The sequence below is a fragment of the Populus nigra genome, chromosome 17 (assembly GCF_951802175.1).
Source record: "Populus nigra chromosome 17, ddPopNigr1.1, whole genome shotgun sequence".
Lineage (NCBI taxonomy): Eukaryota > Viridiplantae > Streptophyta > Magnoliopsida > Malpighiales > Salicaceae > Populus > Populus nigra.
In genome coordinates, this window is record NC_084868.1 from 9,277,091 (window position 1) to 9,291,534 (window position 14,444).

Here is a 14,444-nt window from a genome sequence, read left to right on the forward strand (position 1 = left end):
TTATACTTTCTCTAATGCACCATTTAGATATCAACATATCCACTTGTTTTTAGAGTTCTTTAGTCTCTTTTAGGTTACTCATATAAGCTAGTTAATTAGGTATGGATGCTCCTGCAACAAAATCAATTTGATGCTCAATTCCCCTAATTGGTGGCAATCCATTTGGAATTTCACCTTGAAAGATATCGTTAAATTCTTGTAAAAGAGATTTAACAACATTAGAAACACAAGATTTCAAGTCATCAGAGTAAAATTATAAGCATTTCAGAAAATAAAACATGTTTAATATCATCAGATTTTGCAAAGAAATTAAGGTGTTTTCCAAAAAAAAATTACACTCCTTTTCTTTTCTCACCCTTTCTTTCTTTTCTCCACACTCGACTTCTACCCTTTTTCTCTTATTTTGGTCGAAACTTTCTTCCCTTTTCCTAGTGCCTGAAACTTTGCCCTTTTATTTTCTAACTCATAGTTCGTATTATTTTCACTCTTCCTCACAATCTCACTATGACACCATCCAATGAATTACACTAGGTTTCTATGTATAAAATGACTGATAATCTTTACTTTATTGATGAAGATTTTGTCAATTTACAGATTCTGAAAAAATTCTCTTCACAATAATGAGACTAGCTAGCTAAATCAATCAATATCCCCTTATAAACATGTTCAGATCCTCTTCGGCCTAGCCTAATATGATAAAAAAAAAGTTATTGGTAGCCACAACTAATTCTTGGTAAGGAAATATTTTTGACAAAGATCAATCCAATTTCAAGATTCGTAAAGGCATTTGCAATTGTTCTTTTTGCATCAGCATTTCTTGGTGCATTCTTGGCACTCATCCATCTAACCATAAAATAAGTGGATGTTACATCAAGCATCAAAATAGAGAAGCCAATAGTGCCAGCCACTATTATAATCATCTCTCTCATTGCTTTTTCTTACTTACAAGTTTTCTACTGGAATCCTAAGACGAATTAAATTGCCACGAGTTAACAATATTTTATTGAATGCCCAGACCTATTATAGCAGAGAATCCAATTCTAACCCACTCTGGAAGAACTTCTATGAAATCAATATTGTAAGAGAAAATCAAGTTACTTATAAAAATTAAACCATTTTTATGTGTCCAGAACACACTAAGATTTCTCAAGCAAGCTTTAGAAGTTATTTAAGCATCTACTAACTTTCCACTAGTATCATTTTCTAGATAAGACTTTTTAAGTTAACCAAACATCTGCTACTTTTCCACTAGTAACATTCCAAATGAAAGATTTTGTCGAAATAATTAAGCCTTTGTTGATCCTAATATGCTCTACCGGTGGATCCTAAGAATTCAAAAGGGTATCAAACTCTACTGTAACAATAAGGTTAAATGAGTATTAAAGTCTTCAAGTGTCTAAGTTGAAGAGTAAACGTCAATATTTATGATGATATTCCAAAATTCAATATGCTTAGAAATTAGATTTTTAAGTGTTTGGACAATGCATGATCACATGTTCATATCAATATTCCCTTCTCCAGAGCTCAATAAGCAGATGATTGGTGGTAAAAGGCCCAACACTTGCAAAACAGTCCATTTTGGTAGGTTTTAAAGACCTTTATATGATAAAGTTAGTGATTTTTAAGTAAAAAGATTATAATAAATGACAGAATAAGCTTTAAATTTCAAGAACAAAAATGTTTGTTCTTATTTTAGTATGATAATTGCTCTAAAATTTAAAAGTATTAATACTTAAAGAATAAAAATTATGAACCCTTTACTTGGTTGGTTCAGGGGTATTTATAACCCCTAAACCTTGTTATGTTATTGTAATGAAGGGGTTAGAGAGTCATTTCCTCTTGATAAAATTAATGATTGATAAATATATCTTACACAATATTAAATTAGAGACAAATATCTCTTACATCATATTAATTAGAAATAAATATCTCTTACACAATATTAATAACGATGAAAATATAGTAGGCCGTTAGAAGACTTTTATACATTAAGAGGTATAGAGAGTTGAATATCCTCGGTATTAACATTTTATGTTCAAAATCATAAGAATAAACAAACAAAACCTTATGACTCAATATGAGATCTATAATGATTGCCAAACCCATACCCATCTAGTGGCTTGGCACAATATCAAGCCCTCAAGCATTGGGTCTAACAACACAGATGATTTGAAGAAAACATGTGATAATTTTCCTGATTGGATATCTTTTTCTGCAGAAGTGGTTCACTTCTCATTCATACTCCAACAAGCAATTGGCAAATTATGGCCTTCTGTTGCAGAAGTAAGATTCTTGTTTTTTTATTTTTATTATAATTTTTGGCTTATAATTAGGTGTAATTGAAAAAAAATATTATATATACTCGTAAATGTTGTTCATGTTTAGGCAAAATAATAATAATAAAATCCTTGATAAGAACTACATAAAGGTAGAGTTTGTTGTAAGGAGAGATCAAAGATTCTGTAAAATTTTACTAATAACCAAATTCTCTTGACTTTTCTTCATCCACTTTGAAAAGTATCCATTATTGCACTTTGAAAAAACTTCCTTACGATTTTGTAATTTGTTTTTTCAATCCGAGTTTATTTTTCATTTTTCATACCGTGTTAAAAATGCATTTTTAAGAACCTTGCTTGAGAATTCAACTTCAACAACTCATTCCCACCAAAAATGGACAAAATTTTTACAAAACCAATAAAACTAATGCTATAAAAATTGCAACTTCTACTCGACTTGCACCCCTCAATCTCCATTTATCGAATACAAAGGGTGAAACACGAGTCCATGAAAAATGCAAAATAAAAATGTAAGAATTAACAACTATTAACATTAAAATTGCAAGATAGCAAGCTCGCATGAAACAAATGTTCTAGGAATACTGGTGCAAAGACAAATAGGCCCGAATTACAGAAGCTCGTTTAGCTACATGTTAGCACGGAATAAGGAAATCGAAACCAATTGACTGTCCCAGTGATGAAAGTGCCATGAGGAATTCAGTGACTAATCAACTCCAGGACTATGATTTGTACACCTAACCTTTGGTCATCAAGTGACAAAAAAGCACCCATAACCATGTCTATCATCTCTAAAACAAGCATAGTCAAAGCATTTTCAAGAACACATCATTGCTAAAACAAGCATAATCAAGCATTTTCAAGAAACACAGCATAATAAGCATCATCAAACCATCAATCCAAGCAACTAAACAAATGAAAGGATCAAAAAGAGCCAAAAGAAAAAGCCATGTGACAAGCAAAATCCCGATTTACCAACAGAAAAAACATAAAAATTATAAAAGGATCCAAAAGTATCACTAAACACGTTTAATTTAAGGACAAGTCAAAATCTTGGAAAGAAACATAACCTAGGCTGTAAGAACAACAGCTCCACCAGCCTCCTTAATCTTCTTCTCAGCAATCTTTGACACAAGCTTGGCCTTGACAACAATGGGTTGCTTCTCAGGCAAAACCCCCTTACCAAGAACCTTGAAGTAACCAAACTGAGTGACATCAATCATGGGCACAGTATCCTTGGTTGCCTTGTCTTTGACATCTTGTGGGACCATGGACCAGAGCTTGTCGATGTTGACAATGGGACAGTGGAATTTGTTGCGGAGCTTGTGGAAGTAGCGCATACCGACCTTACCGAAGTAACCAGGATGGTATTTGTCGAAGAGGATCCTGTGGTGGTGCATGCCTCCTGCATTTCCGCGACCTCCAGGGTGCTTCCTGTGCTTTCCGATACGACCATGACCAGCGCTCACGTGACCTCTCTTCTTCCGGTTCTTCTTGAAGCGGGTTGTCATTTTTGGTTTTCGAAGAGAGGTATCGCTTCTTTAGGGTTATGAACGGCTGCAATGGGTGAGCTACCACAGGGTCATTTAGGGTTTGGGATGGATCTATATATAGTGGTGATTGGATTTTGTGGTTGACGGTTTTGTCCTCTAGGTTATCGGGGTAGTTCTTCGTTCAATGGGCTTTGAGATACTGGACCTGATTAAAGAGATATTATATGCTCAAAAATATCAGTGAGGGAAATTGAAGCCTTTTCTTCTTCCTTTTTCTTTCTTTTTTTAGAACGAGATATTTATATTTCTGCCTGAGATTTTTTATGAAATTATGTTGCTATCCAATCTATATATTTTCATTATCATTACAAAATCATTTCCGATACGACCATGCTTTCGTTTTTTAGCATGCCTTAGGTGTCCAAAATTGTTTCAAGATTTAATTACATAATGATTTTGCAAAACATAAAATTAAAAATATAAGATTAAATTTGATATTGCCAAGAATTGCTAGCCTTTTTCACGTGTTTATTGTTCAAAGACCTTTGAATGGTTAAGGGTAATTCACGTTCTAACGCATGCAACGTGTCAGCAAGGTAATTTAAAATAATATTTAATATATAATAATTACAATAACATCCCTCCCCGAGTAACCTCTAAATGTTTTTTTTTAAAAAAATAATCAATGTATAATGATAAAAAAAAAAACCTTTCGAGGGAGTAATATTTTTTTGTCTATAAGATTACCAAAGTAATTGCATTATTTCAATAAAATAAAAGTACTAAAATACCCATAAGAAAAAAGCATATTTATTTTTTATTCCAAGACTAAAGTTGTAATAAATAATCTAACCCCGCATAATATGTTAAAAATAGTATTTTTTCAATGTAAAATAAATAATTTTTTGAAATAATATTTTAAACTTAATTATTTATACCATGTATAGCCTATATCTACATGAATTGTTTTTTTAATTTTTTATATAAAATGTTAAAATATCAAATATTTTTTTTAAAAAAATTATGGATGACCTGAGACCTTGATCGGGCCTGTTTCATTCAAAATCCAGCCCTGTAATTGGCTTGAAGTAAACCAGTCGGCCCGCCGGGTCAACTCCCAACTCGAGTGACGCGGAAAAAACCTAGTAAAGATTTTTTTTTCTCAAATGTGTTTTTTTTCCTACCCAGAGACTTTTTTTTTTATATATTTTTCAGTTAGTTATTAACTAATTTTAAAGTTTACTATATAAATATTAGAAGAATGTTTTGTTTTTTTAATGTAAGATTTGAAGCATTTTAATATATATATTTCATGTTCACAATAAAAAAGTTATGTTTTTTCAATGTGAAATGATAAACTTTTTTTATTTAAATATTTCAACTTAGAAAAACAAGATAGTATCTTTCTAATGTGGAATAAAAATACATTTTTGAATGCATCTGTTAAACTTATTTCATGTTCACAATAAAAAAGTTATATTTTTTCAATGTGCAATGATAAATTTTTTTTATTTAAATATTTCAACTTAAAAAGAATAAGATAGTATCTTTCTAATATATAATAAAAATACATTTTTGAATGCATCTGTTAAACTTATTTCATGTTCACAATAAAAAAGTTATATTTTTTTAATGTGCAATGATAAATTTTTTTTATTTAAATATTTCAACTTAAAAAGAATAAGATAGTATCTTTCTAATATATAATAAAAATACATTTTTGAATGCCTTTGTTAAACTTAATTATTTACAACATACATAGCTATTGAGTCTAACTCACAGCAGACACCAGGCTATTGGATCCAGTTTTCAGTCAGACCTGGATATGTCCATTTTTATTTTTTTATCTCTTTAAATTTTTATTTTTTTTTCTAGTGTAATTTTTTTTTCACATGGTAAAGAGAAAATAAATTAATGAACCCTAACCAGCAAAACCTAATAAAGTTAGGTTATCGCCAAACCCAAGACATTTAATATATTCTCTATACTCCTTACATTTTTTTTACATTTAAAAATATAATTGTTATTGCGGAGTGCAAACCAATATACTAGTATGATTTTCAAACTTAGAGAAAATTTGAAAAAATAAAAAACCTTTCTGGATCAAGAAATATTTCATTTAAACATAAAACTTTAATTTTTTACTCCAATTTCATATAAAAATAATTAAAGTAATATTCTATTTATGAACGATACCCAAATATTTCATATATCATTATCCTTTTTATCAATGCAACCAAGCCTTGGTCTCCACCAAAGATCTAATGCGATTTATTCCTTAACCAATGAAAAGAAAAACAAAAACTAGTATAAAATGACTATTCACTTCCCTTGGTTTCAAGCTAAACGTAAAAATTTGAGAGTTCATAGTAATAGAAAACTAAAATTTTAAATTCTTCCTGATTAAAATGGATTACTTAAGCTGGGGCTTGAATCCATATTATATATGCTGTGATGAGGAAAATTCGAAGCAATAAGCAAATGGGGAGAGAAAAGCAGCAGTAGAGGTTGCAAAAGTTTTCCTTTCCTAAAATAAAACAATCTAAAAATAGGATTAAAATAAATCAGTTCATTCCGTGGCCATAGTTTTAACAACTGCAAAGCACATCATCAGTTCTACTTCTACCAAGCAAACAAGCAGGATTATTAGTGTCGAGTACGGTTGTGCAATGGTGGTGACCCGAGGTTACATTCAAGCTAAATTGCAAACTGAAACAGGCACTTAAGAAGATCTTGTTTGATTTCGCCAAGCAAAAATTGTATATCAATTATTATCACCAAAAATATCACATGCAAATGGCAGGATCCTATGAAAAAGGTCGAAAGTCCTCAGTTGAAAGGTAATTTAGTACCTTACATTGTAACTGTGCAATAACTCAACCACCGCAGATACAACTCCCTTTCCCTCCACGTTAATGTCCAGGCATGGGTCCTCAATTTTCTTACTCAGAAGCTTGTCTAGTTCTCCCCTCAGTTTCTGCAGACACACCAAACAATATTGTGTTTACTTTAATATAAATTATAAATAGGAAACATAAACTCAAGGGAAACCTATTGAGAAACGTTACCTGTATCAAATCCAATACACTCTTCGATGCTGAGAAATGGAGGTAACCTCTTAGCATCTCAATACCCTCTCCATTTTTGCTGGCAACGAGATTACCACCAAAAAGAAGCAAAGCATAATCTGAAATGTTTGTTGAGTCTCGGACATAAATGCTAGTTGTTTTCACCCTTTCACTATAAACCATGTAAGGCAGAGGGAAGAGATGGACCCCAGCATTTACAGATGCAGGATGGATGTCAACTTTCCCAACTTCCTTAGTGAAGAATGCTGTTCGCTTTCCTCTTCTTTTACATTGCACAACATTTGGGTAAAGACCAGCACAAAGGATTGCTGATACCATCTCCATGTCGTGGCTATATTGATTATAAGCCTGCAAAAATCATACACACGCATTTGACTTTATGAACCTACAGGTCTCTTGACATTGGATTGCATAACAAAAGAAAGAAGTGGAAAATAGAGATTATGCACAAATGATCAATGGTCACATCCTGGGCTCAGAAATGGAAGTCTTTGTCTGGAACATGAATAATTGAAAATATAGTAGCTTACACTAACACCCCTGGATTTGTCAACGAAGCCAATGTCTGATAGCAAGTTCAGAAACTGGTCTCTCATATCCTCCATCATCCGCAAAGTAACAGGGGACAAGAAATACTCCCAACAAAATGCTCTTTCATTTCGGTTGCGTTTTGCTTCCTTGTATCCTTCAAAAGCTTTAACAAGTGCTATGTGGTCGCTGCATTAAAGACATTGTCACTTTCTTTTTAACATCATAAACATATCCCATCATATCACAAAACATAAAATGCAATCAGAAAGAAGCATGATGGCTATGTTTAATAACCTGCAAGAGTCACCAGCAAAGGATCTTTTTGCAGCATCAGCTTCCCTTTTCCTGTCTATTGGCAGCACAAATGGGTCACGATGTGCAAGAGCAGCTGCAATTGTTAAAGCAGGGCTGAGGCATTGAAAGACACACCCCATCAAAAGCAACTTCCCAATATTCGGGTCCACAGGGAGAGTACAAAGATGACGACCTGTCAGGCATGATAAATTATACTTGGCAGATATCCCAAAGGCATGCATATAAGATATAGACTCAAAATAGTCAAATAGCACATACCAAGTGGAGTAAGCTCCTCCTTATCATCTAAAGCCCCAATGGTTTTAAGTAGTTCAATTGCATTTTCCACAGCAAGAGGATCTGGCGGCTGTAGAGCCTTTGACAAAAACGATCCAACAGCTCCAAGCTGCAAACTTTTTATATGCAGACACAGTTCTTGCAAAGGTGTTCTCAGTATTTCTGGTAATTGATATTGAAGCATTGAATCATGTATGATTTTTGGATACAGTCTATAACAAACTCCTGGTTGCAATCGGCCAGCACGCCCCCGCCTCTGAAATTGTTTCAGAACACCAAGAAAACAATAATGATTTTAATTTGTCATGGTGTGACAGAGGAGTTTAGTTTTATGTTTAAAAAGGAGAGAATATTAATTATACACCACTCTTTAGAGATTCCAAGTGAATACCTGATGTGCTGAAGCCTTTGAAACCCACGATGGTAACAAACAAGCCAGCTTGTTCAGTGCATCATAACTGGTTTCCTTTGCCTTTCCACAGTCTACAACATACACCACATCATCTATGGTAATACTGCTCTCTGCAATATTTGTTGCCAGAACAATTTTTCTGCAAAAGGTAGAAGGGAAGGTTCAGAATTCAGGGAAGGAAAGATCATTTAAAATTAAAAAATGCTTGCAAGTAATTACAAACAGTTCAGCTAATGCTCTCTAATGACATGGACCAGGCAAACAAACAGATATTCTAAAGATTAGTGCAACCATTAACATAAAGATTAGTACCGCTTGTTTAGGGGGGGACGATCAAAAATTTCACGTTGATTTATGGTTGGCATTGAACCATGTAGGGGAAGGACTAGAAACTTGCTTTGATCTCCTAGAAGTTTGTTTCCTTTAATCTGCTCAAGTAGCTTGGAGATCTCATCCCAGCCCGTGAGAAAAACAAGAACAGCTCCCTCACGTTCATGACGACAAATATATTCAATTGTTGCCTCCACCTAGAATATAAGTTTCAAACATAATTATAATGCTATGGAAAACAAATAAAAGTCTATTTACAATTACCCAAGCTATAAATTGATTTATATGACCAGCAAAAAATATATAGCATTAACAAATGATATAGCAAAATAAGAACCAGTTCTGGTGTAAGTACAGCATGTAAGATCTTCTGATATTAACAATAACCAGATGTGCACAGATATCCGAGAAAAAAGTTTCCGGTTCGCAATAAATTTTGCATTGGTATAGTAGTAAAGTTCTCAAAATACAAACCAGACCCAAGTCAAGCTGTGAACCCGACCAAGCTTCCAGAGAAAGTCTTGTTGATGCACTGTAATTTTTATATTGAGAACCAATATCAACTGCCTACAAAGGCAAAGCAATATCTCAGTCGGAAATAACAAAGCCACAGGAAGAAATTCTTAAGCTGAACTAATTCCTCAACTATGAACACTTAAAATAACCAAGATGGTGTAGGAATATCCTCCCTAGCACAAACCAGAAATAATAACAACAATAACTTACAAATGGTCACAAAAGCAATGGGTGCAATTGGAGAATCATATCAAATACAAGTGTTGCAATCATTTCAATGCATGTATACACGGCCACACCTAATTCATAGAGATAATATCAAATATTGACTCTCATTACACCAATCTGCCTTCCACAAGAAGCATGCTTAGCAGAAAATTACTTAAATGCAGGATCTCCCGAATACAACTTTTTGTTTTTCGTTGTGTTTTTTCTGTCTGTTTAAGATTTAAAACTGATTCTAGTTGATGCCAATCTATGGGAAAACTATGTAGTTGTTGTCCTAGAAGACCTAATGATCAACTGTCTGCACTTGACAATTTGTTTCCAATTGCAGTTTAAGGGATCCACCAACATAAAATGAGGATGCATGTCGGGTGTGGATAGTGATGAGAATCACCAAGAATCAAAGCTAGAAACAGTGATATCACTTAAGCAACCATTTTGGGACAAGATGAACCACATGACTTGAAATCAAACTAATTAAATCCCTCTTTTTTATAAGATTTTGTTAAAAAAAAAAAAAAAACTGACGAAATGAACCTTCCTTTACAGAACTGCTATACTGACAGTATATTTACCACTCGTGAGCATGTGAGAGAGAGAGAGAGAGGTAAAAATAAAAAAATATATAGTTCAGTGAGTTTAAACATGCCTCGAATAATTCAATTATAGGATCTTTCTTTGAATATTGCTCTCTTCTTCTTTGTCTTGAATTCCCCTGAAAGCTGTCCAACTCTTGAATTTCATAGCGAGTTTTCCCCAACACATCTTCTAGATAGAACTCTGATACAGGGAAAGTTAATCCCTGCCAATATATCACGATCACTGAATGAATAATAGGAACATTCAAACATGATTGAACACACTCAAAGAAAAGTGTTCCACTGCTATAAAGTGAAGATGACAATCACAAAAATACCGGGATATGAATAGTTGGGGCATTTCTGAAGTATTTAGAGAACAAGTCAGCATTAATGGTAGCACTCATTAGAATAAGACGCATATCTGGACGCCGAGGAAGAAGGTCGCGCAAAATAATCAACAGGAAGTCCTCATTCATTCCTCTTTCATGAATTTCATCCACTACCAAATGGCTCACACCAGTTAAATCCGGATCCTGAACCTGTAGTTAGTGGGTAAGTATAGATACGGAAGCTGAAGAATAAAATTCCTATTAACAAGTTTATTCAAGCTTGGCCATAACAAATGGGAAATGCACAGTATCATCAATTACCAGCTGCCGGAGTAACACACCAGTGGTGCAAAAAAGGAGCCGGGTTTGAGCAGACCGTAATGCTTCCAGACGAATTTGATAGCCAACAGTTTCACCAAGGCTCTCTCCCCTTTCAGATGCTATTCGTGCAGCAACAGAAATGGCAGATATACGGCGGGGTTGTGTGCATACTATGTTGTAATGAGCACCACGTAGAGATGATATTCCCTCCTCCAATATATACTGAGGAAGCTGTGTTGTTTTACCACAACCTGTTTCCCCTGAAATTACCAATACCTGTCAATGCCACACATAAACAATGAAAATTAGATAAGAATTTAGCACTAAAAGCAGCAAAGAATTTAGTCAGAAATAAGATATAATGATAATTATTTATGACACATTCATCAGGCCAAACTTCTCCTAAAATGGTTCTTCAAAAAGTTGAAAGGAGGGGGCAGAGGAATAAAAACGTGAGAGAGAAAGCAGATGAACCACAAAACAGACGAAATTCAACTAACTCTGATTGGATACTAAATAGTTAATCCACCAATTGGTGTCAGTGAAAAGAAACACTACACCATTCTGTTAGCTTCCATTAAGAGCAAAGCTTTTTTTAATCATAATTAAATGTTATATTAAGCCCACAGGTGTAATAACCATATGCCAAACTTCAGGCACAACCAGCAGGTGTGCGAAAGGCACATCCCTTTGCCACAATCAATTAGGAATATTAACTTTCAACACAACAGCATATCATGCCGAAGCATGGCCCTACATCATCATTGCGTTCTGATACATTACTAAATAGGCTGAACTCAGAGCATATGGTGACTATAATCAAGTTGCTTTTGATCACTCCACCAGATAATGGCCTTAGTTAAATTGAAAATAAATGAATGTTCTGAGACTCCTGAGGAAAACACATTGTTTTCCACATACATGTGATGCATCAGAGAAAGATTGCCAAAATGAAGTAAAAGAAAAATGCACCTGATTTTCTGCAACTGCTTTCAGAAATTCAGTTCTCATTTTGAATGCAGGAAGCTTTTCTCTGAAAGACTGCATTTCCTTCACGCTGCTACTAGCCTGAAAGTGTGAAATCAATAACATAAAAAACCTTTACATCTCAACATAGCCACTTGTAAACAACTTTGAATAATCAAGTGCATAATGCCTTTGGTTAGTTAAGTATATGATAAGTTAAAACATCTTCACACAAAAAGCCTAATGCGTTCACCTTTAATTTATCCTGCTTCTGCTTTAGTTCAATACTCTGTTTCTCCTTAGCAGCATCTATTTCCAACATGGAAGCAGGTTTCACTATTTTACCACCAAGAGATGCATGTTTGCCTCCCTGAGAAGAAGTTGCATCGGACTCATTTCCAGCTGCTGCTTTTTGTGAGCTATTCAAAAGATTTCCAACTCTCCTCTCGATTTCTGTAGGCATTTGGATCTGCAGAAAGATTAAAAAATGAGAACTTACCTGAAAAGACATTTGAGTTTTATAAACTTCAATGCTTTTACCTCTTTCTGTGTGGATCCATGTTGCTCATCGAGATCAGCTCGATAATCTGGTAGTGGAACTTTGCTAACGACAAGGGTTTTGCCTTTATTGTATGCATGGCTTCCTTTCCACAAGTACAAAATGAAGATATTGTAAGTTCAGACACATGATAAAAAGGCCAAGAATCTTTTTCGTCAGAGAAGATTTTTCAAGAACACAGAAACATGTAGGACATTCAACTATTTTTCCAATTTTACAGAAAATTAAAAGTATCCTTTTGTAGTCTTACTGATCTCCAAATTTTCTCTTTTGACTTCAGAAAAAGCAGTATCTCAACTTCTCCACTTACCAGCTACCATATTATAATAAAAAATATACTTAGCAAACATGTTCTCCGATATTTTTTTCAAACTCAGAAAAAACTTTTCCAGTTTTAAATACCGACCATGTTTTCATGAAGAAATGAACTACAAAATGGAGATACAAAATGTTGGGAAAAAAAAGCTCTTTTCCAGACATAAACACACCCTATGCACCTACAAACAAAAAGATATTCAAACAGTCGAATCCTAATAGTCCTCTAAAAACTTCGTGTGAATACCAATAACCAAATTTGAATATCTGACTATATTCCTTTCCCAGTGTAATTATCCTAACCATTTCTTAAGCATTTCTATATTAAATTCCTAACACATCACTACCAAATCAAGCTATTTACTTTATATAGTTCACTTCTTGTAAATATATATCAATACAGTATAAAAATTAGGAAGTTAAGCATACTTACAAGTGAAGCCCCAATTCGAAAGCCATATCAGACAGCTTTTGCTGATCATCACGGCTAAAACTACGCTTCATTATTATTTCTTGCTCCCCTCTAAGCTTCATTTGCTCCATTTTACTCCACCATTCATCTTCATCAAGAACCTCCATCTTCACCACCACAGTGAAAAAGAATGCATTTAAAAAAATATAAATATAACTAGCAGAAAAAATCTAGTTAGCGAAAATTGAATCTTTAATTAGTCTAGAACCCTAAAAACCCTAAAACCAACTAGATAGTTATTAACAGTTAATGAATACAAATTGAATTTAATTTAGAAAACAATACCTCACTCTGTTTTTGTCTCAATCGTTCCGCTCTCCAAACAGGATCCCACCACCGCTGCTCACCACGTCCTCCTCCACGTCCTCCTCGTCCCCGACCTCTATCACCACCACGACCGGGAACACCTCCGCCTCCGCGACGGCCGCCTTGGAAATTAGGACGGCGTGACATGGCGTGAGTTGAGATGTCTCGATGAATGTACGAGAGAGTTGTTGAAGATAACGCAGGCGCGGCTAGTAAGAGATGTTTGGAAAAGCAAGAGGGAGCACCGAGTGAGCGACGAGCTAGAAACATTAATTAAATTATTTATTTATAATGGGAGGAACACATTGGAAAGCTGTTACTCTGCAACCCACCGGGGAAGTGAAACTGTGGGGCTTTGCTTTGACTTTCGCAGTTTGCGCGTGCGAGAAACATTCTTCTTTTCCTTTCTTTTTTTTCCACTTATTATGTGATTATAGTTATTTTTTAAAATATTTTTATTATATATATCAAAATAATATTTTATTATTTAAAAAAAAATATTTTTATTATTAATTTATCAAAATAATATATAAATATTAAAATCAAAATTTTCAAAATAAAAATCCAAACGGCTCTAATAAAGCTTTTGAAACATTACTATGTACTATTATAATTTATAAAATAATAAATAATTTATTATAATTTTTATATTTAAAATAAAATATTAAATTATATAATTTAATTTAATTATAATACTTATAATATTAATTAAAATTATAAATTAGTTTTTTACAATAAATATTTTTCATTACAAGTTTATATTTCCATTGAGAGGTAGATCTTTTAGTTAGAGTTTACTATCAATTATTGAAATAAATATGCGCTCATAGTGGGGGGAGTCTTCATCCACTGAGGAAAATAAGAAAGCAAACAAAGAAAGTTTCATGCACACAATAAATATGAAATTAAATATTGCATTATAAGAAAAGAGCAATGGTAGATCAATTGTAAAGATATTCTTTTAGAAAAGGGCTATACAATAAATACTTGTTCTACTAGTATTGGGCATAGTGATTCTGGAATTGATGCTTATGTGGAATCAGAATTGGAAGGAGGTGCCAAAACGTTGCATCTTTTGCCCCTTCCATGACCAGAACATGACCCTAATAGACTG

General features: G+C 33.7%; 2 protein-coding genes across 3 annotated transcripts; both read right to left on the reverse strand.

Moving 5' to 3' along the window:
• Window positions 1-3,246: 3,246 nt before the first annotated feature.
• LOC133676449 (large ribosomal subunit protein uL15x-like) lies at window positions 3,247-3,892 on the reverse strand. Its single transcript, XM_062098091.1, has one exon. It carries the CDS (start codon window positions 3,803-3,805, stop codon window positions 3,365-3,367), a length of 441 nt encoding a protein of 146 aa, XP_061954075.1. The 5' UTR covers window positions 3,806-3,892; the 3' UTR covers window positions 3,247-3,364.
• A 2,617-nt stretch (window positions 3,893-6,509) lies between these two features.
• On the reverse strand, window positions 6,510-13,709 carry LOC133677382 (DExH-box ATP-dependent RNA helicase DExH1). 2 transcript variants are annotated; one of them, XM_062099412.1, is made up of 16 exons: window positions 13,310-13,709; window positions 12,986-13,131; window positions 12,219-12,318; window positions 11,932-12,147; window positions 11,685-11,780; window positions 10,713-10,988; window positions 10,398-10,601; window positions 10,127-10,283; window positions 9,215-9,303; window positions 8,723-8,937; window positions 8,390-8,549; window positions 7,981-8,254; window positions 7,702-7,894; window positions 7,407-7,593; window positions 6,856-7,224; window positions 6,510-6,764 (listed from the first exon to the last, which is right to left on the reverse strand). In XM_062099412.1, exons 1-16 carry the CDS (start codon window positions 13,598-13,600, stop codon window positions 6,633-6,635), a joined length of 3,105 nt encoding a protein of 1,034 aa, XP_061955396.1. In that variant the 5' UTR covers window positions 13,601-13,709; the 3' UTR covers window positions 6,510-6,632. The 2 variants fall into 2 exon arrangements, with proteins under 2 accessions (XP_061955396.1, XP_061955397.1); XM_062099413.1 differs by lacking the exon at window positions 13,310-13,709 and having other exon boundaries at window positions 12,219-12,322; window positions 12,986-13,123.
• Window positions 13,710-14,444: the final 735 nt, after the last annotated feature.

Coding starts and splice junctions, on each gene's coding strand:
- LOC133676449 (XM_062098091.1), bottom strand. CDS start 3,805: ATGACAACCCGCTTCAAGAAGAACCGGAAGAAGAGAGGTCACGTGAGC.
- LOC133677382 (XM_062099412.1), bottom strand. CDS start 13,600: ATGTTTCTAGCTCGTCGCTCACTCGGTGCTCCCTCTTGCTTTTCCAAA. Junction 9,304..10,126: donor AATTGAATTATTCGAGGCAT/GTTTAAACTCAC, acceptor CTTTGTAGGCAG/TTGATATTGGTTCTCAATAT. Junction 8,550..8,722: donor CGTCCCCCCCTAAACAAGCG/GTACTAATCTTT, acceptor TACCTTTTGCAG/AAAAATTGTTCTGGCAACAA.